At 43.5% G+C, this 25,372-nt stretch overlaps 4 protein-coding genes across 8 annotated transcripts in view; 1 reads left to right on the plus strand and 3 right to left on the minus strand.

Moving 5' to 3' along the window:
- LOC124995449 overlaps positions 1 to 25,372 on the minus strand; it is a 756,577-nt gene that overhangs the window by 355,535 nt on the left and 375,670 nt on the right. The window lies entirely within an intron of this gene.
- On the minus strand, positions 23 to 6,200 carry LOC124995471 (guanine nucleotide-binding protein G(olf) subunit alpha-like). Of its 2 annotated transcripts, XM_047567870.1 has the most exons (13): positions 6,032 to 6,193; positions 5,563 to 5,703; positions 5,396 to 5,468; positions 5,267 to 5,321; positions 4,635 to 4,754; positions 3,808 to 3,905; positions 3,393 to 3,447; positions 3,233 to 3,306; positions 2,234 to 2,292; positions 2,034 to 2,154; positions 1,460 to 1,590; positions 1,296 to 1,363; positions 23 to 1,207 (listed from the first exon to the last, which is right to left on the minus strand). In XM_047567870.1, the coding sequence occupies exons 2-13, from the start codon at positions 5,696 to 5,698 to the stop codon at positions 1,061 to 1,063; spliced, it is 1,137 nt and encodes a 378-aa protein (XP_047423826.1). In that variant the 5' UTR covers positions 5,699 to 5,703; positions 6,032 to 6,193; the 3' UTR covers positions 23 to 1,060. The 2 variants fall into 2 exon arrangements, with proteins under 2 accessions (XP_047423826.1, XP_047423825.1); XM_047567869.1 differs by having other exon boundaries at positions 1,296 to 1,590; positions 6,032 to 6,200.
- sycp2l (synaptonemal complex protein 2-like) lies at positions 7,199 to 13,910 on the minus strand. 4 transcript variants are annotated; one of them, XR_007110706.1, is made up of 25 exons: positions 13,780 to 13,910; positions 13,349 to 13,468; positions 12,848 to 12,961; positions 12,628 to 12,732; positions 12,432 to 12,456; positions 12,280 to 12,359; positions 12,038 to 12,126; positions 11,925 to 11,959; positions 11,293 to 11,435; positions 11,168 to 11,220; positions 11,031 to 11,076; positions 10,865 to 10,957; positions 10,639 to 10,711; positions 10,422 to 10,549; positions 10,093 to 10,216; positions 9,040 to 9,089; positions 8,902 to 8,965; positions 8,736 to 8,797; positions 8,625 to 8,658; positions 8,364 to 8,456; positions 8,117 to 8,286; positions 7,959 to 8,053; positions 7,708 to 7,791; positions 7,567 to 7,625; positions 7,199 to 7,418 (listed from the first exon to the last, which is right to left on the minus strand). XR_007110706.1 is itself a non-coding variant. In XM_047567856.1 (25 exons), the coding sequence occupies exons 1-25, from the start codon at positions 13,783 to 13,785 to the stop codon at positions 7,364 to 7,366; spliced, it is 2,016 nt and encodes a 671-aa protein (XP_047423812.1). In that variant the 5' UTR covers positions 13,786 to 13,910; the 3' UTR covers positions 7,199 to 7,363. The 4 variants fall into 4 exon arrangements, 3 of the variants coding, with proteins under 3 accessions (XP_047423812.1, XP_047423811.1, XP_047423813.1); XM_047567856.1 differs by having other exon boundaries at positions 7,708 to 7,807; XM_047567855.1 differs by having other exon boundaries at positions 7,708 to 7,825.
- Positions 15,532 to 23,104, plus strand: gcm2 (glial cells missing transcription factor 2). Its single transcript, XM_047567864.1, has 8 exons — positions 15,532 to 15,781; positions 18,593 to 18,656; positions 18,747 to 18,935; positions 19,029 to 19,141; positions 19,903 to 20,028; positions 20,136 to 20,392; positions 20,722 to 20,959; positions 21,809 to 23,104. Exons 1-8 carry the CDS (start codon positions 15,689 to 15,691, stop codon positions 22,118 to 22,120), a joined length of 1,392 nt encoding a protein of 463 aa, XP_047423820.1. The 5' UTR covers positions 15,532 to 15,688; the 3' UTR covers positions 22,121 to 23,104.

Here is a 25,372-nt window from a genome sequence, read left to right on the forward strand (position 1 = left end):
CTCAGACGGCAGGACACGAAACTCTGACATAAAAAGTCTTTAATATCACATGTTGTCACAAGGACAAAAGGCTTTCACTTTATACAAAGGTTCATTTTGCGCTAACAATAGAGCAGAGACATTTCTGTTTGAATATATCTCTAAAAATCAATCTTGAATTTCTACATCTGCAGCCAATCAGAGCCATGACACACTAAAACAAGGTCACAATCATGGAAAAATATATTCAGATTTCAAGTTCTAAAACGCTCCCTACTGACTACACTACCCACAATCCCCTGCAATGTGCTGAGAATAAGTACACAGATAGTCTCCTAATAATAATCACTTCCTGTTACAGCTCTACCAGCTTTAGCCCTGTTCTCATGGGACTAGTTTTAACTGGGACCTGGTCCTGTGGTTCAGACGTTCTCTCCTACGCCTGAGTTTCATTCATAGGAGTAATAAACCAAGTGTGTTTTTCTCTAATGTCCTGTCCATAGTTGTGTCTCTGCTGCAGGCCAGAGGACAATTTACACTTTGTGACAACTTTAATTCCTCTGGATAATAAAACTATATTTTTGAGTCTATTGACTTGATGGTATTTAAAACAGATGAACACATTAATGGTGGATTTAATGATTTCATCCCTGGTCTAATTGGGGGAATGAGGCAGAGACGCCTCCACTTTGCTCCCTAACATCCGTCCTCACTTTGATTTATTAAACATCCTTTCAGGATCCTCAAGAGACAAGAGGCAGAAAAAAAAGACCAGAATCAGACTAAATCCCAGAGACGCTGATTCTCTCTGGATCAGTTTTATCTCAGGACCTCTGTGTTACCAGAAATAGGGTCCAGGTCATTTGTGGTGCAGTTTTTACTTTACAAATCACAGACATGGGCGATTCACACGGGATTAAGATCAATGACGACCACCGACATTATTACAAATTACCAGAGGTCCCAGATTAAACTAGTTCATGAGAACAGGACTTTTGATTAGGTATCACATTAGCCTCTAGACTAGCTTCTTCTGATCACTCAGTCCTCAGGTCAGGTGACCCTGACGCCCAACAGCCAATCAGAGCAGCTCATACTGCCGCAGGTGCATCCGCTGGATGATGTCACGACAGTCGTTGAAGACGCGCCGGATGTTTTCAGTGTCGATGGCGCAGGTGAAGTGAGGATAGCAGTAATGTTTGGTATCACCACTCGCCGTGCTGATCCTCTAAAACATGACGGGATAGATTCAACACGTCAGATTCAACATGTTACATTCAACACGTAAGATTCAACATGATGTTTGTGCTTTTTACCAGAAACTCATCTCTGACGAAGAACTTTGCTCGGGTCACTTTGGGGTCTTCATCAGCATCTGGAACAGCTGGACACACACAGACATAGGGACACAAGTTTATACTCATGTTACGTGTGTGGTTGTACATGTATGTCCTGATGCATGTGTGTATTTTTTTTTTACCATCAACAGGAACCTGGTAGTCGTTGTATTCAGGAAAATAATCCTCCAGCTTTGACTTTCCAGCCAGAATCTTCTCAGCCAGAACATCTTGTTTGTTCAAGAACAAGATCACCGAGATGGTCTTCAGAAACCTGCAGCCAATCAGAGAGCAGACAGGGTCAGCTGTAGCCAATCAGAAAGCGGACAGGGTCAGCAGCAGCCAATCAGAGAGCAGACGGGACCAGCTGCAGCCAATCAGAGTGCAGACAAGACAAGCAGCAACCAATCAGAGAGCAGACAAGACGAACAACAGCCAATCAGAGATCAGATGGGAACAGCTGCAGCCAATCAGAGAGCAGACAAGATAAGCAACAGCCAATGAGAGAGCAGATGGGCCCAGATGCAGCCAATCAGAGAGCAGACGGGACCAGATGCAGCCAATCAGAGAGCAGACGGGACCAGTTGCAGCCAATCAGAGAGCAGACGGGACCAGATGCAGCCAATCAGAGAGCAGACGGGACCAGTTGCAGCCAATCAGAGAGCAGACGGGACCAGATGCAGCCAATCAGAGAGGAGACAGGGTCGGATGCTGAACCTGTTGGTCCAGATGGATTTGAAGAGGTCCAGAGATTCTCTCAGCCGGTTGGTGGAGTTGTCCTCCCTGATCACCATGTTGTAGCTGCTGCTGGCCGCCACAAAGATGATGGCTGTCACATCTGAACCAGACGGACACAAACCTCAGCAACTTTCTGTTTTTTTTCTTCAGGGTCGTTAATAACTCAGAGTGTTTCTCACCGTTGAAGCACTGAATCCACTTCCTGCGTTCATCTCTCTGTCCTCCTACATCAAACATACTGAGACACAGAGAGTTTGTTTTCAACCGAGCTCTGCGACACTAAGGGAACTTCTCAACTCGTTCCGAGTTTATTCAGGTTTCCTCAGGAAGTAGAATACATTATATTCAGTCCTGATAAAAGGTTTAGTGTCCTGCAGAGTTTTCTACATTTCTACATAAAAGTGGTTTAAAACATCCTGAAAGTCTGCTTCACTATGAAGGTCTGACCACCAGCACCCTGACCAGGCTGGACCAGCTGGTTACCAAGGTAAGAGGAAAGTCCTGAAAGTCGGCAAAGAATCAGAACTATGATGTTAAACTGGTCCAGTATTCATCATGTTGTTTCCAGTATCTGCTGTCGGCTCCTTGTACCTAAATGTTTGTGGTAGCAGCTGATCAGTGTCTCCAGCAACTTGAAGGAATTTGATTCCATTCCCAGAACAGGACCACTTCCGATAAGGAGTATCAATATTGGTATTGGTATCGGTAAAATCATCATGATATATACATCCCTACCCTGGGTTCCTCTGGGACCTCTCCCACTATGATGGAGTGATGTTTGTTGGTGGACCACTCCTGTGGTCTTCCTTATTTGTGGCTTCCAAACTCTTTAGAGATGGTTGTGGAACCTTTTCCAGCCTGATGAGCAACAACAACTCTTTATATCTGAGCTCCTCACAAAGCTCCTTTGTTCGTTGTCATCACACACTTCAACACAAACATGTTGTGAAGATCAGACTGAGACAAATCCCTGATTTATAGAAACTAAACCAGGAACTGAGTCTCATCACATTGATGGAAACACTTCCAAACACATGGACTCTGAGTTGAGTTTTCTTTGTTGACTTTCAGGATGTTTTGAGTCATTTTTTTATGAAAAAATGTAGAAAACTCTGCTGATGTTTGATGTGAGTATGGTTCAGTTTTCTCACTGTCTCTAAAGCCTTTACTCAACTCACTGGAAGTTGACTTTGTCCACCTGAAACCTGGTTTCAAAAATCCCAGAAGTCAAGACTCGGCAGCGCAGCAAATCCTGCGAGAGGAGAAGAAGAAGGATTAGAAGTGAGAGCTGGTAGCGGATCACCTGGATGCTGCGTCCTGATTGGCTGATTTCGTTACCTGGTCATTGGGTGTGTAGTCACTCTTCCTGACGGAGTCCAACCTGTTCAAGAAGCTGGAACATACGAGAAGAGACATCAGGTTTCAGCAGCTGTTCTCTTACCTGTTCATGTCTAACGGAGCGTTCTGATTGGTCCACTGGGATTTAAAATGTCACAGAGTCCTGAAGTGGAAGACTGAGTTTGTGTGTGCTGCTATACTGTATCTTTGTGAGGACATTTGTGACATTTCACAAAAACAGACTATTTTTTTTTTTGGACATTTCTTTTTGAAATTATTAATTCAATTAAATGTATTTCTATAGTGTCAAACAGTCTGAAGACACTTTACAAAATCTGTTCTGAAACCAGAAGAAGAGAAATTACTACACATTATAATAAATGATTATACATTAGGTGTATGTCTTACTACTTACTACTGAGCACAGTCGATGAGCTGATATTCGTTGGCGCGTTCGTAACAAGCCTTCACACCGTCGTCCTCCCACAGCTTCTGAGAATGCTCAAAGAACTCCTGAGAGAGAGGGAGAGCACATCACACCATCACCAATGGACTCAACCATCTTTTCATGACTTAGCATCCAGGTAAAGAGGGGGCCCAGACCCCCTGAGGCTCCAACTATTTCTTATAGTCTTTAAATGGTTTATATACTTTATTCATACTGAGCTTTGCCACGTATGAATCTACCCATGAACCACTGGGGGTTCAGTGTCTTGTTCAATGACACTAAGGCATGTGGTCCCAACACATCCCGTCCTCTAGTGTTCTCAGAGATGTGCCTTAAGCTTGGCGTCTGATTGGACAGCAACGTGTCCGACTGGCCAATCAGCAGCAGCGTGGGAGGACGCTTGTTTTGTGTCTCTGCCGTCCTCGGAGACGGGAGCTGTTTGGATAATGAGGCCTCAGGTGGAACACAGACAGGTGAGCGTGGTCTCAGGTGAACTTGTTACATCAACTCATTAACATTGTTAAAACAAACAAGCTCTGCTAATGCTGCTTTAAAGGAAACGACCGCACACACCTGACTGGGTTACCTGTGACTGGTCAATGACCTCACACCTGGACACAGCTAACGTCACACAATGTGACAATAACCTCCCAGATGAAGTCAGAGAGAGTTGGGTTAAACTCTTTCTGGTTTGTTGGACAGGTAATATCACACCTGGACTCAGAGCAGTGGATTCTGGGTTGTGAGTGCCGACCCGGATCAGCCCCTGGTTCAACGTTCAGGTTCAGGGTTACCTCAGTGTACTCGAAGTCCAATAGTGGCGCGGTGCTCTTGATGTAGTCGACTCTGAACTGGTTGTCAGGGTTACCCAGGGGGACTGGCGGAGTTAGCGTGCCCATGGCGGTCACAATAGCCTGAAACAAACACATCTTCAAAAACCAAACCAGGTCCAGGTGAAGCTCTCTGTCCCAGTGCATGCTGGGAGAGAACCCAGTTCTGAAGATCTAGACCATAGACTGTAGAGCCATGATGGCCGCCATGTCTCCTCCTCCCACTGGTCAAACTGAGTCTAGAACTGGATCCAGGTTCTGGATGATCCAGTTAACTCTGCTCCTCCTCCACCAGTTAATTAGTTACATGTTGTCATGACAACTGTCAATCACTGCGACGTCACTTCCTGTTTCTATAGCACCACATAATTTTAACATACATCAGCTTTATATGAACTATCTGAAATGTATGTGATGTGTACTTTAGTCCCGCCCACTAACATGGAGGGGGCGGGGCTTATATGACCTGTACTGCAGCCATCCACCAGGGGGGTGGGGCTCCACATGCTTTGGCTTCACTTTAGAGGAGCTGTCATGGCGTCTATTGGTTCTACAGTCTATTTGGACCTGGACCTGGTCCTGGTCCTGGTACCTACCACGATGGCGTCCTTGACGTTCTTCCTGATGTCCCGGATTTTCTCCTGCTTCTCTCTGAGGAAAGACGCCGATTTAAATCAGGACGAAGAAACGAAACAGTTCATTGATCAAGAATCAGTTCAACTCACTCAGCGTTGAAACCGTCGACATGAAGAATCCTCATCTGCTTCACTATCGTACTTTTACCGGATTCTCCTGCACCTGCAGACAGACAGGTAGAGGGACAGGTAGACACACAGACAGGTAGACACACAGACAGGTAGACAGACAGACAGACAGACAGGTAGTGTCTCACCCAGCAGTAACAGTCTGTGTGTTGTCTTATAAGCTTGTCTCTCTTTCTGCAGCTGTTTCTCGATCTTCTTGTTTGCTTCTCTCTTTGCTTTTTCATCCAGTCGTTCTTCATCCGTCTTCCCTCCCAGACAGCCCATCTCACCTGGAACCGCGAGTAAACAACGAGTAAACGAGTCAACAACGAGTAAACGAGACAACAACGAGTCAACAAAGACCAAACAAGTAAACAACAAGTCAACAAAGCCTAAACAACAAGTAAACAAAAAAGTAAACAACAGGTAAATACATAAACAAATCTTGTGTAACAGAAAGAGAGGGACAGAGTGAAATAAATGTGAAACACACTGAAAACAAACCAGACCGGATCTGAAATGTTGAACTTTACTTCAGCTGCTGTCACCAGTGAAACCAGACTCTCTGGTTCTGGTCCTAATCTAGTCCTAATCTGGTTCTGGTCCCAGTTCACTGACCTGTGGCGTCTCAGCAGATCCAGATCAGTTCGTCCATCAACGTCCACCAAGAAGAGCAAAGAGGCCAATCAGCATCACCGTCCTCAGGTCTAGATCCAGGTCTATTTCAGGTCCAGGTCCAGGCCCACGTCCAAGCGACAGAACCAGGACTTCTGCTGGTTTTCAGATGTCGTCTGTTTGAACAATGAAACACCTGAACGACTCCCCCCCCCACCCCCCGTCTCTAGTAGTGTCTCATTAGTCCTCCCTCTCTCTCTCTCTCTCTCTCTCTCTCTCTCTCTAACTCCTCTCATTAGTACCCCACCCCCCCCACCTCCCGTCTCTTTTGTTTCTTTGGGGATTTCACTGTTTTCTGTCTCTTGTCGTTTCGCTGCCTGACGACAGCAACTGGATCATAAACAGAGTCTCACTCCTGTTCCTGTTTGACTGAGGTCAGAGGTCAGAGGGTCAAAGGATGAACTCTGTGGATGTGTATGAAATCAACCCCTAATCCCAACATAGGGTCCTACATAGAACCTATAGGGTCCTGCATAGAACCTATCTAGGGCCCTATATTGGGGTTATGCCATTTTGTAGTATTGTCCCAAACCTTTGTGATCAAAACTCAAAATTTCCCATAAAGCATTACTAAAAGTAGTGGCCATCCGATGGTCAGCTGGTGGTGGACATCTCCCACTTCCCACTGGGAGGCATCAGTGCAAACCACCAAGCTGACATGTTGCTGTTAATTTAATACGAATATTAAACCTATAATTACTTAAATCATGTTGAGATTAAAACAAGTTAGAGACGGACATTAGGGTTAGGGGTCAGGATTAGGACCAGAGCCCAGTGCATCTCCTCTGACCCCACCCATCCACACCATGGACTGTTTCCATGGTGACCTCTGGCAGGAGGTTGTGCAGCATCCACAGCAGGACGTCCACGTTCAGAGACAGTTTCTAACTCCTGGCTGTAAGACTGCTGAACACTCCCAATAAACACAACTCTTATCAGTGGAATGCTACAGCACTTAGTTTATACTCGATTTAGATCAACTACTCACTATATGAACAGATGTGATCCATTTATATCATTTATAAATTAATTATCACCTCCTCAGTGGACCTCCTCCCTCCCTCCACCCACCCAGTGTACCATATCACGATCCATAAAGATGCAGAGGAGCCAGATTCACTTTGTTTTTATTTGATCATGAAACTGATTCTTTAACAGGAAAAACAAAATTCACCAAAACTTAAATGTTGTTTGGTGATTGACAGAAAAAAAATCAGCCAGTTCTGGTTCTGTGGTTCTGGTGTGTTCTAACCGGATTACACCAATCTTCCTCTTTCATTGACTTGATGGACGCTCTGTCCCCGATGCACCAACGTCCAACGACATCAACCTGAGGAGACACAAGCCAGAACCTGAAGGACTGAGAACCAGAACCACAACTTCAGAAACACATTCATGTGGTTTCAAATCAGAATAGAACAGGTCTAAACCGGATCATACTCTGCTGGTCTGAGCGGGTCTAAACCGGACCAACTCACCTCTCCAGGTGTTCGGTGCAGAAGGAGCTGAGTTGCTGCATCTGAGACTGGAAAAAACTCTAGAGCAAAAAGACAGATCTGGATTAAATTTCAACATCATAATAAAACACTAGAGCCGAGTCTGAAGAGTTTAATCAGCACCAGGATCTGAGAGTTGATGGAGTCCAGCTTGGAAGAGTTTTCCTCCAGCTGCTTCAGTTGATCCGCGATGTTGCCTTCAAAGCTCTGCAACAACAACAACCTGACAACATGTGACGACCTGATAGAGGACGGACCGTCAACTAGTACGACGGACAGAGGGACAGCTACAAATTGTACCTGTCCATTGTAACATGGGTATGAGGGACATGTGTGGTGGATATGGTGGACAGGTGTGGGGAAGTGGGCGGTACCTGTTTTGATGGACAGCTGAGAGCAGCGACGAGACGTGTTGTTGACAATCTTTCAGAGACAGAAGAAGCTGATTGTTGACGTCATGCCAGCAGCCCTGAGAACACACTTCCTGTTTACTAAGCAATCGGCCAATCACAGCTGAGAACCAGTCACTCACAGTCAAGTGTTTCTCCACTTCAGCTTTGAAAGTTCTGAAGGCTGCTGTGATGTCATGTGTCTGGCTGGACTCTGGCTCCGCCCCTTGCTCAGAATCAAGCCCCTCCCCCTCAATCGCTGGCCACACCTCCTCATGTATTATCCTTCCTTCCTCTGCATTTGACCCCGCCCCTTCAGATGAGACAAGAAGAGTGAGTGACGATTCATAATACATGAACGTAAATTAAATTAAAAGTAAAATAATGAACCCGTCTCTGCTGAGATAGACTCCTCCCCTTCTTCTTGAGGCTCCACCCTCCTCTTTCGGGTCAACGTGCCCTCGGTATGGTCTGACAGGTATCCTGAACAACAATATGAATTTAATTTGGACTTAATTATTATTGCTTACCATGAACCAAGGCCTCACACCAGCAATACACTAATATGTAATTTTTAGAAAACATTTCCTTCAGGACAATTCTTTTGTTTGAATGTTTGAAAAATGTTATTGTCCTAAAGATGGAGGAGACCTGACTCTTGAGCTTCTCTCTTCCTGAAAACTTCCTGCAAAACAAACAGAAAAAAACTTAAAACAGAAAAAACTTTTTACAACCATTTTAATTCAGTAATAAAACTCAAACCTTTTTAGAAGTGACACTTCCGTCCACCTCCTCTGTCTGTAGCTCCGCCCCCTCTGGAACACCTGACACAGGTTCAGAGATTCACATCTGACAACATCAGTAAAACCATCTGAATACAGTTCAGTCAGCAGAAAGCAACAACAAGACGACAAGAGTCCAGACTCACAGACTTTGGGAGTGGAGTGGATGATGTCATCAAACAGGATCTCTGCTCTGCTCCTCGCTGTGGGCTGTAAAAGGACAGCAACGGTCACACTTTACAAACACAAACAATTTGTGTGTTAATTTGAGTTGGTGGAGTTACCGTGGTTACAGAGGAGTCTTCCTCACTGCTCGCAGATGACAGACGTAGAACTACAGAGAGAAATGATCAAGGAAACCAGATTCATCTTTCTGAACACGTAAAGCAACAGACTGATGAGATGGGAAATATTTCATCATGTGAAATTTGCTTTCAGAAAGTGTCTCTCAGAGAAAATATTAAACAGAAACATTCAACTTAAGAAGGTCTAAAGAGCCAGATCAGACCCAAGGACCACACCTGGAGACGAGACTACACCTGGAGACTAGACTACACCTGGAGATCAGACTACACCTGGAGACTGAACACCTGAGACTAGACTACACCTGGAGACGAGACTACACCTGGAGACTAGACTACACCTGGAGATCAGACTACACCTGGAGACTGAACACCTGAGACTAGACTACACCTGGAGACGAGACTACACCTGGAGACCAGACTACACCTGGAGACTAAACACCTGAAACTAGACTACACCTGAGACTAGACTACACCTGGAGACGAGACTACACCTGGAGACGAGACCACACCTGAGACCAGACCACACCTGAGACCAGACTACACCTGGAGACTAATCTCCTGGAGACCAATCTCCTGGAGACCAATCTCCTGGAGACCAATCTCCTGGAGACCAATCTCCTGGAGACCAGACTACACCTGGAGACTAAACACCTGAAACTAGACTACACATGGAGACCAGACCAGACCACACCTGGAGACCAGACTACACCTGGAAACGAGTCTACACCTGAGACTAGACTACACCTGGAGACTAAACACCTGAGAACAGACTAAACATGTGAGACTAGACTACACCTGGAGAGTAAACACCTGAGACAAGACTAAACCTGGGGACCCTAAAATGTCATGATGAGGTTTATGGTCCAGTTACGTATGAGCCACTGTTTCAAGTTGATATATCTTGTTCAAGCTCTTGAATGAAAGTGTCATTCATTAACCTTATATTATAATTATAATAACGAGTGTTCTAACGTCACAGTGAGGAGGAGATAATGAATATACCAATACATGATGAAGCAGGAAGTCACTCACTCTTCAGCTGACTCTTGATCTTGGATTTCTTGCGACCGTAGGATCGAACACTGTGTTGCTCAGCAGAGGGGGGGCGCTGGACTGTACCACCTGCATCTGTATGATGGGGGGAACTCTGCACTTTCTGTTTCACATTAAAAATCACAAACAGCACTAAGTGTCTTTAAACTATTATTTGTTTTACAGGACTCACAGGAAGGTCAGGTCACATGACTAAAAGTTACTGGAAACAAACAGCTGATCAATCAGTTCTAAAAGAGCAAAATAAAATAAAAATAAAACATTTGACATTAATGACCCAAAACTAAGGCAGACAGACAGACAGGTACCATGAAGATCCTCCCAGTAGCTTCCTCCAGGTCTCTGTGATGTTCACAGCTGAAGATCAGCTTCACTGTCTGACCTGTGCTGTTGTGGTGCATGATGGGATTGTTCAGCTCAACACTGAGGACCGTCTCTGCCCCGGTGCATCATGGGAAAACACGCAGAATCTCTCAGAAACATAAAAACTAAAAAACACGAGAAGATTTAAGGTTGAGTTCTTACCATCGTGTTTGAGCTGGAGGCCGTAATGAGTCACCTCCTCCTTCAGCAGGTGGATGGAGCCCCACAGGAAACTCTGAGGACGAAAAGGAGAGGACATCAGAAGGACAGGAGACGACATGGAGACAACATGAAGAAGACGTGGAGACCGCATGAAGATGACGTGGAGACAACATGGAGACAACATGAAGACCACAACAGAAGGACGTGTAGACGAGATGAGGACGACCTGAGGCTCATCAATGAAGAAGCTCACGCATCCAGAGCCGACATTAAAATCAATCCAGAACTCGTCCAGTTTTTCATCTTTCGGACGGAACATCTGCAGGAAAAACATGGATCAAAGTCTCATGACGCGTTTCGTCATCGTGAAGGATCAAAGCTTCAGTTTCTACCTGAGTGGAGTTGAGGAACGCTTTCATGCAGGGGAAGGTGTAGACCCTGGCAGACACAACCCGGGGAAAAACAACCAGTTACTCCGACACTCAGGTTTGTTTGTTCTGTTCATTCAGCTTCAGCTACACGTCTTCACCTCCTCTGGTCTCCATGGTAACAGTTGACAAAGTTCAGGAAACGCCTGCAGTCCTGGGGACGGAGATCGGTCAGAGACACAGAGACAGGTAGACCGGTAGATAAGGTGGACAGGTGGACACTCACCACCTCAAAGTCTGCGTCTCTGATGTCACAGAAGGCGTTGCTGATGTCACGGCTGGAGAACCACTGATTGGCTCGCTGCTGCCGGTCTCTGCGAGGAGTCAGTCGACACAGAGCCTCTGATAGGCTGACCTGCAGCTCGTAGTCTGGAACGCATCACATGACCCAGCCCATCACATTTTATCTTATTTTTTACTCTGTTCTACTACAGTTTAAGAACAACATGTATTTAAAACCACATGGATGGAACCAGCAATCTGCCTGTTATGAGTGTATTTAAATTATGATTAAAATGTTTCATTTAAACAAATAAAAATGAAGTGGGACATAGGGGCATTACTTGTTCTCCTATAAAGTGCAGTACTCATAAAATGCTATAACAGGTGTGACGAGTGGAACCATTTGAAGTTCTTACATTATTTTTTAAAAACCAACATTGGTAACATCTAAATAACAGAGGAATAAATACCAGCAGCATTTAAGTTCAGCAAATAATCAGCAGTAACGACCATAAAGTCAAAAGAAATATAACGACCCAGCCTAGTTTGGATCCCAAAGAGAGAAGACTCGAGATGTCTTCCTGGTCTCAGAGGACGCTCAGAACCTCAAAGCCCAGTTCTCCAGATAAAACTCACCTCCAACCGTCAGAACCGCTGCAGCCACCTGGGATCTGGGGTCAGAGAGGTGACGCTTTAACGTGGGAATGTTTGAAATGACACATTTCAACTCAAAGTAAAGTGGGTTCTACAGTATCTGTGTCTGGTTCCGCTCGTTCTGGATCAGTCTCCTCTGTTCCCGGCTCAGAGATTCCAAGATGCTGTTGAAGGTTCTGATGGCCTGCAAAAAGAAAGAGGAAAGTACAGGCCAGTGGAACCGATAGAGACATGTAGAAACCAATAGAGACCAGTGCAGACCGATGGAGACCAGTAGAACCATCAGAGTTCAGTAGAACTATTAGACACCAGTAGAACCAGTATGGAATATATTTACCTCCAGTCTCAAAGGAAAGTGGATTTGTGTTTCCAGAACAAACTGAGCCAACTGAAGAAGAACCACAGACACCTGAGGGACTGAAGGACGGGTTAGTTTAGCATCTGAGACAAAACGGACAAAGTCTGACAAGACAGATCGAGGAGACAAACCTGGAAGAGAAGCTTGACCCAGGAGCTGAGGAACAGGAAGACATTTTATCAGACAACTGATCTTCAAAGTAAGAATCAAAGCCTAAAGCACATTTACAGAACAGCCAACGTTGAACAAACCCAGACCTGCCTCATGTGTATAAACCTGGACCTGCCTCATGTGTACAGGGTAAAGCTGGATAGGGGTAAACCTCACCAGGAAGAAGTCGAAAAACTCCTCAACTAGGTTCATCAGGGGCGGGGAGGTTCTCTGAAGGTCAGAGGTCAACACATCCCGGACTGCTTCGAACCACAGCAACACCTGAACAGTAGAAACAAGAGAATACTGATAGATTATTAATAGATTACTAATAGAATACTGATTACTCTGACAGATTACTGTCATATTACTGATTACTCTGATAGAATACTGATACTTTAGGTGTTAGTCCAAAGGTGATGAGCGTCTGAATGTCGTCTTTGTTCCTGGACAGAATCCCTAAAGACTTTAACACAACCAGGACTCTGCTGAAGCCAGATTCACACAGCTCCTGGAACAAACAGACAAACAAAAACATATTCTTGACCTGAGCAGGTTTCTTAATGATAATTTTTAAGCAGGTTTCCCATGTGGGTTACTGAAAATAAGATGAAATAAAATTTAAAAAAATAAAATGAATAGTTAAAGAAGAACAAGATGAATGTTTAGGAAGAAGTCAAAGTCCTGACCTTCATCCAATGGAAATGTTGTAGCATCAGTTTGTGAGAGGAAAACAACAACATCTCAGAACTGACTGATCAGCAGTTACCACAAACATTTCTTTACAAGGAGCTCACAACACACACTGGACACAAGGATCAACGACATGATGAACACTGGACCAGTTTAACATCAGTGTCTGATTCTTTGTTGACATCCAGGATCCCCGTCCTCTTACCTTGGTAACCAGCTGGTCCAGCCTGGTCAGGGTGGTGGTGGTCAGACCTTCATAGTGAAGCAGAGAGACCAGGTGAGTGGAGTCTCCACGGAGCAAACAGTCCTCCAGCTTCACCTCAAACTAAACACACAACACTGTCAACGCTGCGTCTCCACAGACACGTCACAGAGCATCAGCAACTCCATTTAACCCAATCAGTAAAAACAGAAACGCGATGGTTAAATCGTTTCTGTCTGGATGCGACTCGTGATTTAAAAGTTAAATGTTGAGTTTCTTTTATCTCTGGAGTCAGTTCCTGTGCTCACACAGCAGGGGGCGCAGCAGAACAACAGAAGCCGCTTCGGAGGTTTTAAACTATTCAAATATCTTCAAACAGCTGATTCAGAATCATCTGTACAAATTTAGGCTGAAATAAAAATCCGTTCATTTACCATCATGCCTCCTCCTCCTCCTCTTCCTCTTCCTCTCCTTCTTCTTCTTCTTTCGGGAGCGCGCACCTGCAGCCAATCAACTCATCACGGCCGCGGACACAGAAAATAGATTCACCGCGGAGGGATACACGACCTTCTCTCACCATTTCTTGTCAGTGAATTGACTGTAATTATTCCTCTGGAGCTTCTGCTGTTTGGGACATTTTATATTAAACGTTGTTCAGCTTAATTCAACAAATTAAAACCCTCATTACTCAGAGGTTTTTAACTCATACACTTAAATCCTGATCTCATGGACTAGTTTGATCTGCGACCTCTGTGACGTCTGTGACGTCTTAATCCCGTGTGAATCGTCCACGTCTGTAATTTGTGAACTAAAAATTACACCATGAATATTTCCGGTGATAAAACATCCTGAGATAAAACTGACCCAGACAGAGTTTATTATCCAGTAGAAAGTGTAAATTGTCCTCTGACCTGCAGCAGAGACACAACTATGGACAGGACATTAAAGGACAACACATTTAGTTTGTTTATCCAGAAGTAGGGGGGATATCTGGACCACAGGACCAGGTCCCAGGTAGAACTGGTGCCATGAGAACTGATCTCTAGACAGACAGGTAGACAGACAGGTAGACAGACAGGTGAGTGTGTCCTCAGTTGAAGCTCTTCTCTAATTGATGACTAATGAGTTTGTTTGTTTTGGGAGAAACAGTGGAGTGTTTATACAACACATATAGACACACACACACAGTAACACACACACCATAACACACACACACACACGTGAACAGGTGAATCAGCAGCTTCAGGTGGGAACCAGGGAAATTCTTCCACATGTTCTTCAAAAACTGTTCAAAGAAACAAAGACGAGTTTTAATCAGAGTTTAAAATCAACTCACTCAAACCACAACAGTCACATTTTTATTCTGTGACGTTCTTCTTGTGACTCTGTGCAGGTTTTTATTGTGTGTGTTGCTGTATTGTGCTCGGGCGTAAAAGAACTTTGTCGTTTCAAATGTGCCATAGAAATAAACTGATAAACTGCCTCATATGTAAATGTTTAAATACTTAAATGTTTGCAGCACGTTGTGTTTTTATTGATCTCAGAACAGTCAAAACATTATGCTATTATGCTATTAGGCTAACGATATGTTACCCCCTCATCTCTTCTGTCTGTGTGTCACTAGCTTAGCATCAGGCTGTGGGCTGGACCCTGGAGAGCAGCATCGATACGAGCTGGAGGTCATTCGTCCCACAGAACACACAACAGTGTGGACGAGATGAGAGCGCTGACATATGCTGAGATACTTTATTCTAAATCAGACCTGTACATTTTATTTAATTTCATTTCATTTTGTTTTTCTCATCTCTCAGTACGTGTACAACTTTATAACCAGTTACACCTGGTCCATCGGAGCAGCTCAGTACTTTCTGTATATACAGCAGTATTGTATTTGTTATTCTGTTTTATCAGTTATTCTTTGTACCTTTTGTTGCTGGTGTAAACTCAATTTACCCATCGTGGAACAAATAAAAGTTTTCTAATCTCTAATTCTGATTCTGTATCAGACTCCTTCTAGCATTCTGATTAATATTCACGGAGACTCTCATTACTCCTTCTTTACCTTTATCGTCTTCCTTGTTCCCTTTTCCTCCTCCCTCCTTCCTCCTCCCTCCTCCCTCCTCCTTCCTCCTCCCTCTTCAGGCTTGTGACTGCCTCACCTGTCCTCCTCACTTTTACCTGACTCCACGCCGAGCCGCAAGCACTGTCCCGAGGAGAAACTCAAAAGAAGACTTAAACTCAGTGTCCGGGAATCAGAATCGGACCCGGACCAGAACCAGAACCAGAACCAGGACCAGGACCAGGACCGAGATCTAGATCAAGATCAAGTCTAAGACCAGGACCATGTCCAGGTCGGAGGAGCGAGACGAGGCGGACTGTGTTTGTTCAGTCGGGATGAAATTAACGTGGGACATCAACGACCCCAAACTACCACAGGTAACAGATTAATAAGGAGGTTACAAGAAATGATTAATAATAATATATTTATAATAAGAGGTTAAAAATAAATGATTAATAATAATATGTTAATAATAAGAGGTTAACAAGAAATGATTAATAATAATATGTTAATAATAAGAGGTTAACAACAAATGATTAATAATAATATGTTTATAATAAGAGGTTAAAAATAAATGATTATTAATAATATGTTAATAATAAGAGGTTAAAAAGAAATTATTAATAATAAGATGTTTATAATAAGAGGTTAACAAGAAATTATTAATAATAAGATGTTTATAATAAGAGGTTATAATAAATTATTCATAATAAGATGCTAACCAGAAATTATTAATAATAAGAGGTTAAAAGGAATGATTATTAATAATATGTTTATAATAAGAGGTCAAAAAGAAATGGTTAATAATAATATATGTATAATAAGAGGTTAAAAAAATGATTAATGATAATATATTTATAATAAGAGGTTATAATAAATTATTCATAATAAGATGCTAATCAGAAATGATTAATAAGAGATTAATAATAAGAGGTTACAAAAAATGAGTAATAATAAGAAGTAAATAAGAAATTATTAATACGTGATCAATACTAAGAGGTTAATGATAAATGATTAATAAGAGATTAATAATAAGAGGTGAACAAAAAATTATTAATAATAAGATGTTAACAAAAAATGATTAATACAAGATTATTACTAAGAGCTTAACAATAACTCATTAACAGTTACTAATTAGTAATGTCTAAATGATGATAATTAATTAACAATAACTTAAAAATCATTCATTCAACCATTCATGTCTGAAACAACAGATTAAACATTAAATCTCTGAACCACGTAAAATAAAAACAGACGTGAATAAATCAAATAAATCAACCACCAGAGAAATTTAACCCAAATAAACAACTTTTCTAAAACCCTCCAAACGCTTCTAGAGATATAAGAATAAACTGGTCTGAATGAATCTGAATGTCATGAATTAATGGAACTAATAAATCAGAGACAGTTAATATTTACAAAGCTTTTTCTGATTCTCCTCAAATCCTCTAAAATATACATGAGGTCTGGTCAGAGGATGATCAACAGTAAATAATAATCAGCTGAAAAGAAATAAAAGAAATATTTTTCTGGACTGTGACCAAACTTATAAAAAAAATAAAAACAAATTAACAATTTGAGTTTGGATAGTTTTAAATTAAAATTTAAACTCAACTTTGAACGTCTCTTTGTTTTAACAGAAAGAAAGTGAATCTCTGAATTTTTTAAAATAAATAAAGAGATTCAGAGAAAAGCGTCCAGACAGAAATCAGGCAGAGAAACCGGTGATTATAGCCTCATATTCTCTCCATTCAAAAAACATTACATTTAAATTATTTAAATGATTACATTTAAATTATTATAATTAAATGATTATATTTAAATTATTATATTTAAATTATTTTTTTTTAGAATTACAAGCTGTTATTTAAATGACTGTAATGACATTATTCAAATTAAATTATTATTATAATTATTAAATATACAAATTACACAAAAATGTGGTGTCTGTGTGAGAATTATTTTATTTAAAGAGTTTATGACAGAGGTGAAATTAAATGAATGTGTTGAACTGGTTTCTAGTGTTTGGAGGTGACCTGTACGTTGACTCTGTTGTTGCTCAAACACAAGAAACTGGTTTTTATATTTTGGTTTCCAGTGAAACTCTGGGAGTGAGTCACAGCTGATCAGTATCTGTGATCAATAACAACACTCCCATCTAGTTATTTATAATTCATTATCCTTTATTTGTGGCTCCAGCTCCAGTTCAATAGTTATAAACAATGAAAACGCAGCAGAACCAACATCTCTCTCAGTCATTAGAACCAGAACCTGGAGACTAGATCCACTGCTGTACCTAATGAAGTGGCAACTCTCCGGTGAGATGAATGTCAATGAATCAGTTTTACTGACGTCACATGTTTCTATGATTCATCATTTTATCAAAGAGTAAACAGAACCAGAACTATACGTGAGTTCATGTTTCTAATGGTTCTAATGGTTCTGTACACCAGTTTAGGGTTCTGTCAGTCCTATTCACTAGTTCATGGTTCTAGTTCTATACACTAATTCATGGCTCTGTTGGTTCCGATTCTATACAATAGTTCATGACTCTAAGTGTTCTTGTTCTATACAGGTGTTCAGGGTTCTGTTTGTTCTTTTCCTATGCAGTAGTTCAGGGTTATGTTGGTTCTAGTTCTAAACACTAGTTCAGGGTTATGTTGGTTCTAGTTCTAAACACTACTTCAGGGTTCTGTTGGTTCTAAATCTATACAGGGGTTCAGAGTAATGTTGGTTCTGGTTCTATTCAGAATTACAGGCAGACTAAGGATCAGAATCTGTGGAACTTGTGTTCCAACCTGCACCCACAAACAGAACCTCCAGCAGGTCCGGTTGTTCAGATGTAAACCCAGAGTCGTTCTGACTTCTAAAGAACTATTATTCTAAGAACTAAATCCAGCGGAACCCTTTAGAATCAGACTAAAATCTAACAGACCCAGAGAGCCTTGGTCTTGTTAGAACCTGCAGAACCTGGTAGAACCTGATATAACAAGTGAATTAAAATGGATCCATGAGTTCCTCTGGGGATGGAACCAGGACCAGGTCAGTGTCTCCCGAAGAGGAACCGGTTCTGAGCTGGTTTGGGTTGTCTGGTGAATGAACAACTGTCTCTGAAATAAGATGTTGTCTTTTTGTCCACATTGGTCTTCTGGAGGACTAACATGTCTGTCCTTCTGTCTGTTCTGTAGGACACTAAACAGTACGACCCGTTCCAGGAGTGGACAGACGGTTATGTCCGGTACATCTACAGCGGTGAGACATTAGTTTGAATCTGGTTGGACTCTGTCCTCAGGTTTGTCCAGAACCCTAACACCCATGTCCTCTGATGTCTTTGTCTCTCAGCTGAAGACAAGAACGCTCAGAGACACTTGTCCGGCTGGGCCATGAGGAACACCAACAACCACAACTGTCAGATCCTGAAGAAGTCCTGTCTGGGGGTGGTTGTCTGTTCTCGAGGGTGTTCCCTCCCCGACGGGTCCCGACTGCAGCTGCGCCCGGCCATCTGTGACAAGGCCCGGCAGAAACAGCAGAGTAAGAGCTAGAGCCTGTCCCACCGTGAACCAGAACCTGTCCTACTAGAACCAGAACCAGAACCAGAACCTGACCAGACCTTGTGTGTTTCAGAGAAACTGTGTCCGTGCTGTAACGCTGCTCTGGAGCTGCTGCCGTGTCGTGGTCATAGCGGTTACCCCGTCACCAACTTCTGGAGAGTCGACGGAAAGGCCATCTTCTTCCAGGTTAACCTACGCTAAACATACTAAACACGCTAAACCTGCTGCTTAACAAGCAGCTAAACATGCTACTAATCACGCAGCTAAACATACTAAACACTAAACATTCTGCTAAATACGCTAAACATGCTGCTGAACACGCAGCTAAACATGCTAAACGAGCTGCTAAACATACTAACCATACTAAACATACTACTAATCACGCAGCTAAACATACTAAACGCCAAACATGCTGCTGAACACGCAGCTAAACACACAGCTAAACATAATAAACATGCTAATCAAGCTGCTAAACATGCTACTAAACACATAGCAAAACATGCTGCTAAGCCCACTACTAAACACATAGCTAAACATTATAAACATGCTAAACAAGCTGCTAAACATGCTACTAAAAACGCTAAACATGCTCCTAAACATACTAACCATGCTAAACATTCTACTAAACATGCAGCTAAACATACTAAACATGCTAAACAAGCTGCTAAACATGCTGCTAAACATACTAATGAACACGTTAAACATGTTAAACATGCTACTAACCTGCAGCTAAACATGCTGCTAAACATACTACTAAACACACTACACATGCCATTAAACACGCAGCTGAACATACTAAACAAGCAGCTAAACATGCTGCTAACTTTGCAACTAAACATGTTGCTAAACATGTTGCTAAACACAACATGTCAGACCTTTACCATGGACTAAACTGGACTAAACAGGATCCAGTCCAGTCATGTTTACTGTTGTTGTTGCACCTTCAGGCTAAAGGTGTCCATGACCATCCGAGACCAGAATCCAAATCTGAGACCGAAGCCAGAAGAAGTTCGGTGAAGAGACGCGTTAGCTCCCCTGCATTCACTCCCAAGAGACGACTCATCGAGACACAGGTCCACAACAAGCACAACAACAATAATCACAACAAAACCAAAACAACCAACAGCAGCTTTTTGTTATTGTTGTTGTTAACTGTGTTTTTATTGTTCATTGTTTTCAGGCTCTAGGCCCCGCCCTCCTCTCCTGCGTTGAACCCACAGACAGAATCTCCTTCATAGAGCCGAACTTCCCGCAGCATTACCCAGCATTCCAAAGCCCAGACCCCTACTACAACACCCACAATGCACTGGGAGAGGCCACACCCACGTTGCAGAAACCAGCCAATCCCAGGCTTTACATGGGCCGGCCTGGTTACGAGTTCCAAGGATACCTGACCTCGCCTTCATATCCCATGACCTCTGACCTCTGCGACCCCAGGTCAGCCTCAAACACATCCTAAAACAGATTCTGCCAGAAACCAAATGATGGCGGTGTAAACACGGCTAAACGGGTGTAGATCCACATTCTTAACCAGTCTGAACTAGACCAGATCCCAAATTACAGTCATTGGTCTGAACTAGATCCAAAACTGGTTTAAACCAGCGTAGATTAGTCTAAACCTGATCCTGGCTGTGTAACACGAGTCAGAACCAGTTCCAGCAATTTAAACACACACAATCTGAACACACTTAAATGATTCTGATCCAGATCCACATGATCTGAATGAGACCAGCTTTTGTCTAAACCAGACTCTGGTTTGTGTGCAGGGTGACGCCGGTCCTGGGCTCCTCCACGTCATCATCTTCATCATCAGCTCCACTCTCCTCCTCCTCCTCCTTCGACCACCAGTCGAAGCCTCCTCCAGGCTGGAAGGAGCTGCTGAAGAGCTCCACCCCCTACAGCGACAACCACCATTACTACAGCGCCGAGTACCCCTGCCGTTACCCCAGCAACCCCCCGGGCTCCCCCGCAGCCCTGCAGACCATCATCACCACGACAACCAAGGTAAGATTAGATTAGATTAGATTAGATTATATTAGAAGTATGGTACAAGTTGGTTTATAGATTATGGACAATATTTATAGATAGGAATCCTATATACAGGTGAGACCATATGTTCAGGTGAGACCATATATACATAGCAACATATACAGAATGATGCATTGAGCTACTATGAAGTCGACCATAAACAGAAACTAAAACATCATTTACGCTAGAGAAAATGGACAGATGATAAATTAGAAGATATCAATACAAATAAGGTGAGCATTAAATAAATAATAAGTGGTAGCTACCTAATGCTACTAAGCTAGCGTAGCATTTAAAGTGTCCAGTAGTACAGTGGAGATCAGAGAGGGGATGAGGACTTGAGGGTTTTAGGGAACCTGTGGCGACTGCGACACCACGGCCGTTGTCGTGCACGATCACACTAAAAAAAGAACTTCTTCAGAGTTCAGTTCACACAGACTAAATTGAACTACTTCAAGTTTGTAATAGATTTTTTTTTTCTTTTTAAATTTTAGCGATATTCGTAGGTCCCTCTTCTACAATAATCTGTGCATTTGCCTCCACCTACAAGAAGCTGAACCTTTTTATTTTTTTTTCTCCAGGCAGGTGTAAGTCCACGTTTTTCCATGATCTGAAAAACCGTAGGAATTTCTGAAATCTTGTGAAACAAGTTGCCCTCTGCCCCTTTTCTTCATTTGAAATCCATCCAATTCAATTCAGTCCAATTCAGACAGGGATTAGTTCTGGGCTGATCTAGAGTCACTGTCTTCAGGAGGAGAAACTTGTGACTAGAAATGAAGCTGAGGATTGACCCGTCTTATTAAAAGCACTTGTCGTCCTCCTCAGGTTTCCTATCAGCCTTGTCCGAAGCCTCCTGCAGCGCTGCCTCCCTACCAGTCCTGCCCCAAACCTCCTGCCGGACTCCCGTCCTACCAGCCATGTGCTCCCTCCAAACCCACGGGTCTCCCCGGCTGCTCCTCCCAGCTGGATGACGCTTCCTCCTCCTACTCCACCGAGGTGAAGGTGACGGAGGAGTCGGGCGGCGTCATCAAGTCACTGTCGTTTCAGCCCGAACCTCTGCAGACGAAGACGGAGCGGACCGACGGCTACGACTACCGCTACACCTACCCCAACACATACCGCTACGACGACTACTGATGCACCTCTACCTCCCTCCACCAGGCTGTCCGGCTGGACCTGGAGCTCCAGGAGCTGAGAGGACGCTGAATGTAAAGTCTGATCATTGAGAAACTGCGGGAGGAGGAACATTTCAGCTTTTCTGTGGCATCTCCTTCTGGACAAATCCAAACTAAAAGGGGGTGTTTCTGGAGCTTCGACCTCTTGGGCCACAGATCTTCGCTCACTCAGAATGAGAACTGGGTTTAAGAAAAAGATGATTTTCTGACTCAAATCGGGCTTCGTTTGAAGAATCTGATATTGATTCCTAAAATCCTCTGCTTGTTTTTTTTTGTTTGTTTGTTTTTTTTTTAAATCTTCACCGTCAGGACTGAAAGCTGATTGGATTTAAAAAGTCTGACGACAGAGAAGAGCTGGACTAAAGCAAAGACACATGAAAGACGAGAAAGTAGAGGGAGGAGACGGCACAAACCTCTGCAACCGACGAGGACGGTAGTTTTAGTTTGAAGTAACAATTTCAAAAGTGAAACATCTCTGGTAGCAGCACCCAGCCGTGGTGAAAATACCATGAAAGACCAATCGAAAAAACAATCGAACGTGGATCCCTCCAGATTTATGGAGACAAACCATTTGTCTTTGAATGTTTTAATGTCTTAAAATTTCATATAAATGTGGTTTACTGAAGAAATGGACAATATCTGGTGATTAGCTCAGTTTGTTTAAACTGTTTAACGTACGTCGCATTTTATGAAAGGAAGCTCTTCGCGATCAGACGCTTCTTCCAACCCGAGCGCCGACCCTTCAGACTCACATCGGACCTGTCAGCTCCCACATTTAAAGCAGTAAAAGAAAGTCTCTGTGTTCTCTAATGAAATCAAGATATTTAACAGAAGAGCTTCAGGAATCAGAATAATTTATTGAATCAGTTTGATCTGAATATGTTTCACGTGAAACTGTTTTATTCTAGAACCACAGGGGTGAAATAAACCAGTAATGAACTTTTAACCGTGTGTCTGGTGAGTCACTGTAGATGTCCTCTGTTGGGCCCTGAGCCTCAGAGTGAGAACCCGGCTGGAGGATCAAAGTGCCCGCTGTGAGTAATAAATGCTGTTTTGACAAGAACGCGTCGGGACAGGAATCAGTCGGCCGTCCTCGCCGTGAACCTCTCTTTCACTACCGTCCATTAAAAGCACTCGTTCACTCGTTCAGTTTACATTCACATCCGTCAGTAGATAATTAGGAGACGGGTCTCCCACCCAGACCCATCACTACCTGGGGAAACTCATCTCCGAGAGGAGGACGTCTCTGGAGGACACGGGGACGGTTAAATTCCTTCAGAGGAAACGCTCTCCTCTGATTGGCTGCCGGGTGAAAGATGTTTTGAAGCTCACCTGTCTCTCACCTGTAAACCAGGGCAGCTGAGTGCAGATAATCCCGAGCTGTGTAATTCTATCCTTTCACCAACAATCACCTCATCCTGTCTTCTTATCGTCTTATCTCCCTCCTCGTCTTTGCCCCCCCCCCCCCCTCGCTGATCTCCATCGCTGCTCTTTCACACGAACATCATTTCATCTTCTTCTTGGTTTTTATTGTTTTTCTCCGCTAAATAAATCATCCGTCCGCTGACAGGAGATCCCTGGACCCGTCCATCCATCCGTCCCCGGCGCTCTGATGTGGCTCTGCGCTAATGGATGTTTTAAATTTGATGCTACATGGTTGTGATTCAAAGGGAGAGACGGACGGGGGAGGAGAAAGAATTACTGACATAGAAACATCTTTTATGGGATTCTAGCAAACATGACTGGAGGAGGAGGAGGAGGAGGAGGAGTTCTTTGAGGAATCTGGTAAGAACTCTACGACGGCTTTGGCCATGTTGGAAGATCCCATGTGTTTGAAATTCCTTCACCTGGATACAGGTACGAGAAAACCTCATAAAACGGAGGTAGTCCACCTGGATCCAAGGGGACAACCTCTACCTGGTCCTCTACCTCGACCTCGTCCTCCCATCCTCGGCCCACAGCGAGCTTTCTTCTGGGCGTTTCCTGCATTCAAGGCGCTGGTTGTTGGTTCCGTGAGAAGTCTTATCAGTGCAGGACAACTCATAGAAATGTACTGTCTTCTTAAAGAGGCATGACAGTGCCAGTCTGATCGGTATCTCAGCCTCATCACGCTCTGATAGCATCTCATTCGGATGATGTTTGCAGGGGAAGCTCTCTGGAAAATCAGGATATTTTTGTGACTCAAACTTAGATAAGAGGTTTGGCAGCGGGAGAATCTCTGCCGGGGTTAATCTGAGAATAAACTGAAACCTATCGGGGAGGACGGCAACGGGCTGGACTCAGCCAGATGTCCCCCAGCTCAAGCGCCATGAGGAAACTAGAAGAACATAGAAGTGGAGATAAAGACTTCCTCATGCAACGTTAAAAAAAATTATCCAAACCTTCAACTGGGCGATGCAGTTTTCCCTTTAACCAATCATCTGTCACTTCAGCGCCGATCAGAGGTGCTCCTGAGGTGTTGTTGCCCTGCTGCATTCTGGGAAACATCACCTGACCTCTGGTTGTTTATTTGAAACCAGCCGTACCTGTTGCCTTTTAATCTGTGCTCGTCCTCTATCTGATCTCTCTATCCGTCCGTCCTCAGCGTCTGTCTTTATCTCTTCATCATCTTACTGTCAGGACTCGCAGAAACATCACGTAGGCATGAAGACCGTCATGGCCGCTCGCCAGCAGCAACAGCAGCAACAGCAGCAACATGCTGGTAGCTTTGAAGTAGCTTCAAAACAAAGTGGAACAAACGGATGAGATGTGCCGCAACGCTGGCAATGCTAACATAAACTAGACAGTGACCAGGGGACAACGGGAGCAACGGGAGCAACGGAGGCAACGGTGAAGGAACTACAAGAGTTGCCCCAACAACAGAACAATTGAAAGGGATCCACACCTGACTGCAGCAACAAAGACAAAGCAACACTGGCAGCAACACAAGCAACCCAAGAAAGATAAACAAGCAATGGTAAAAGATGAAACATCAGCAATAATAGCAACAATAGTTCAGCCACAGCAGCAACACGGAAATAGGAGCTGCAGCGGAAAGGACAGTAGCAACAGTATCATCAGCAATGGAAACAGTAGAAACTCTGGTTGCCGTGAATATGCTTGTCTAAAGTTGCTGGTTTGTTGCTTGTTTCGTTGCTCTGTTGTTGTTAAAACAAAACAGTTACTGTCTGCCCCTCCTTAACAACTGAGCTAAACACGGGTTACCACGGTAACG

The sequence above is a fragment of the Mugil cephalus genome, chromosome 18 (genome assembly GCF_022458985.1).
Source record: "Mugil cephalus isolate CIBA_MC_2020 chromosome 18, CIBA_Mcephalus_1.1, whole genome shotgun sequence".
NCBI lineage: Eukaryota > Metazoa > Chordata > Actinopteri > Mugiliformes > Mugilidae > Mugil > Mugil cephalus.

Bases quoted from the DNA above. Each gene is read 5' to 3' on its own strand.
- LOC124995471 (XM_047567869.1), bottom strand. From the start codon at position 5,698: ATGGGCTGTCTGGGAGGGAAGACGGATGAAGAACGACTGGATGAAAAA. The intron at 3,448-3,807 runs GTAAGTAGTAAG...CGTATGTTCCAG, and splicing joins CTCATCGACTGTGCTCAGTA to CTTCTTGAACAGGTTGGACT. The intron at 2,155-2,233 runs GTGAGAAACACT...CGTCTGGTTCAG, and splicing joins GTGGATTCAGTGCTTCAACG to ATGTGACAGCCATCATCTTT.
- sycp2l (XM_047567855.1), bottom strand. The intron at 12,457-12,627 runs GTGAGGTTTACC...CCTGTTCCTCAG, and splicing joins AGTTTTTCGACTTCTTCCTG to CTCCTGGGTCAAGCTTCTCT. The intron at 7,419-7,566 runs GTGAGTTGGTCC...GTGTCTCCTCAG, and splicing joins TGCACCGAACACCTGGAGAG to GTTGATGTCGTTGGACGTTG.
- gcm2 (XM_047567864.1), top strand. From the start codon at position 15,689: ATGTCCAGGTCGGAGGAGCGAGACGAGGCGGACTGTGTTTGTTCAGTC. The intron at 18,657-18,746 runs GTGAGACATTAG...TTTGTCTCTCAG, and splicing joins TGTCCGGTACATCTACAGCG to CTGAAGACAAGAACGCTCAG. The intron at 19,142-19,902 runs GTTAACCTACGC...TTGCACCTTCAG, and splicing joins GAAAGGCCATCTTCTTCCAG to GCTAAAGGTGTCCATGACCA.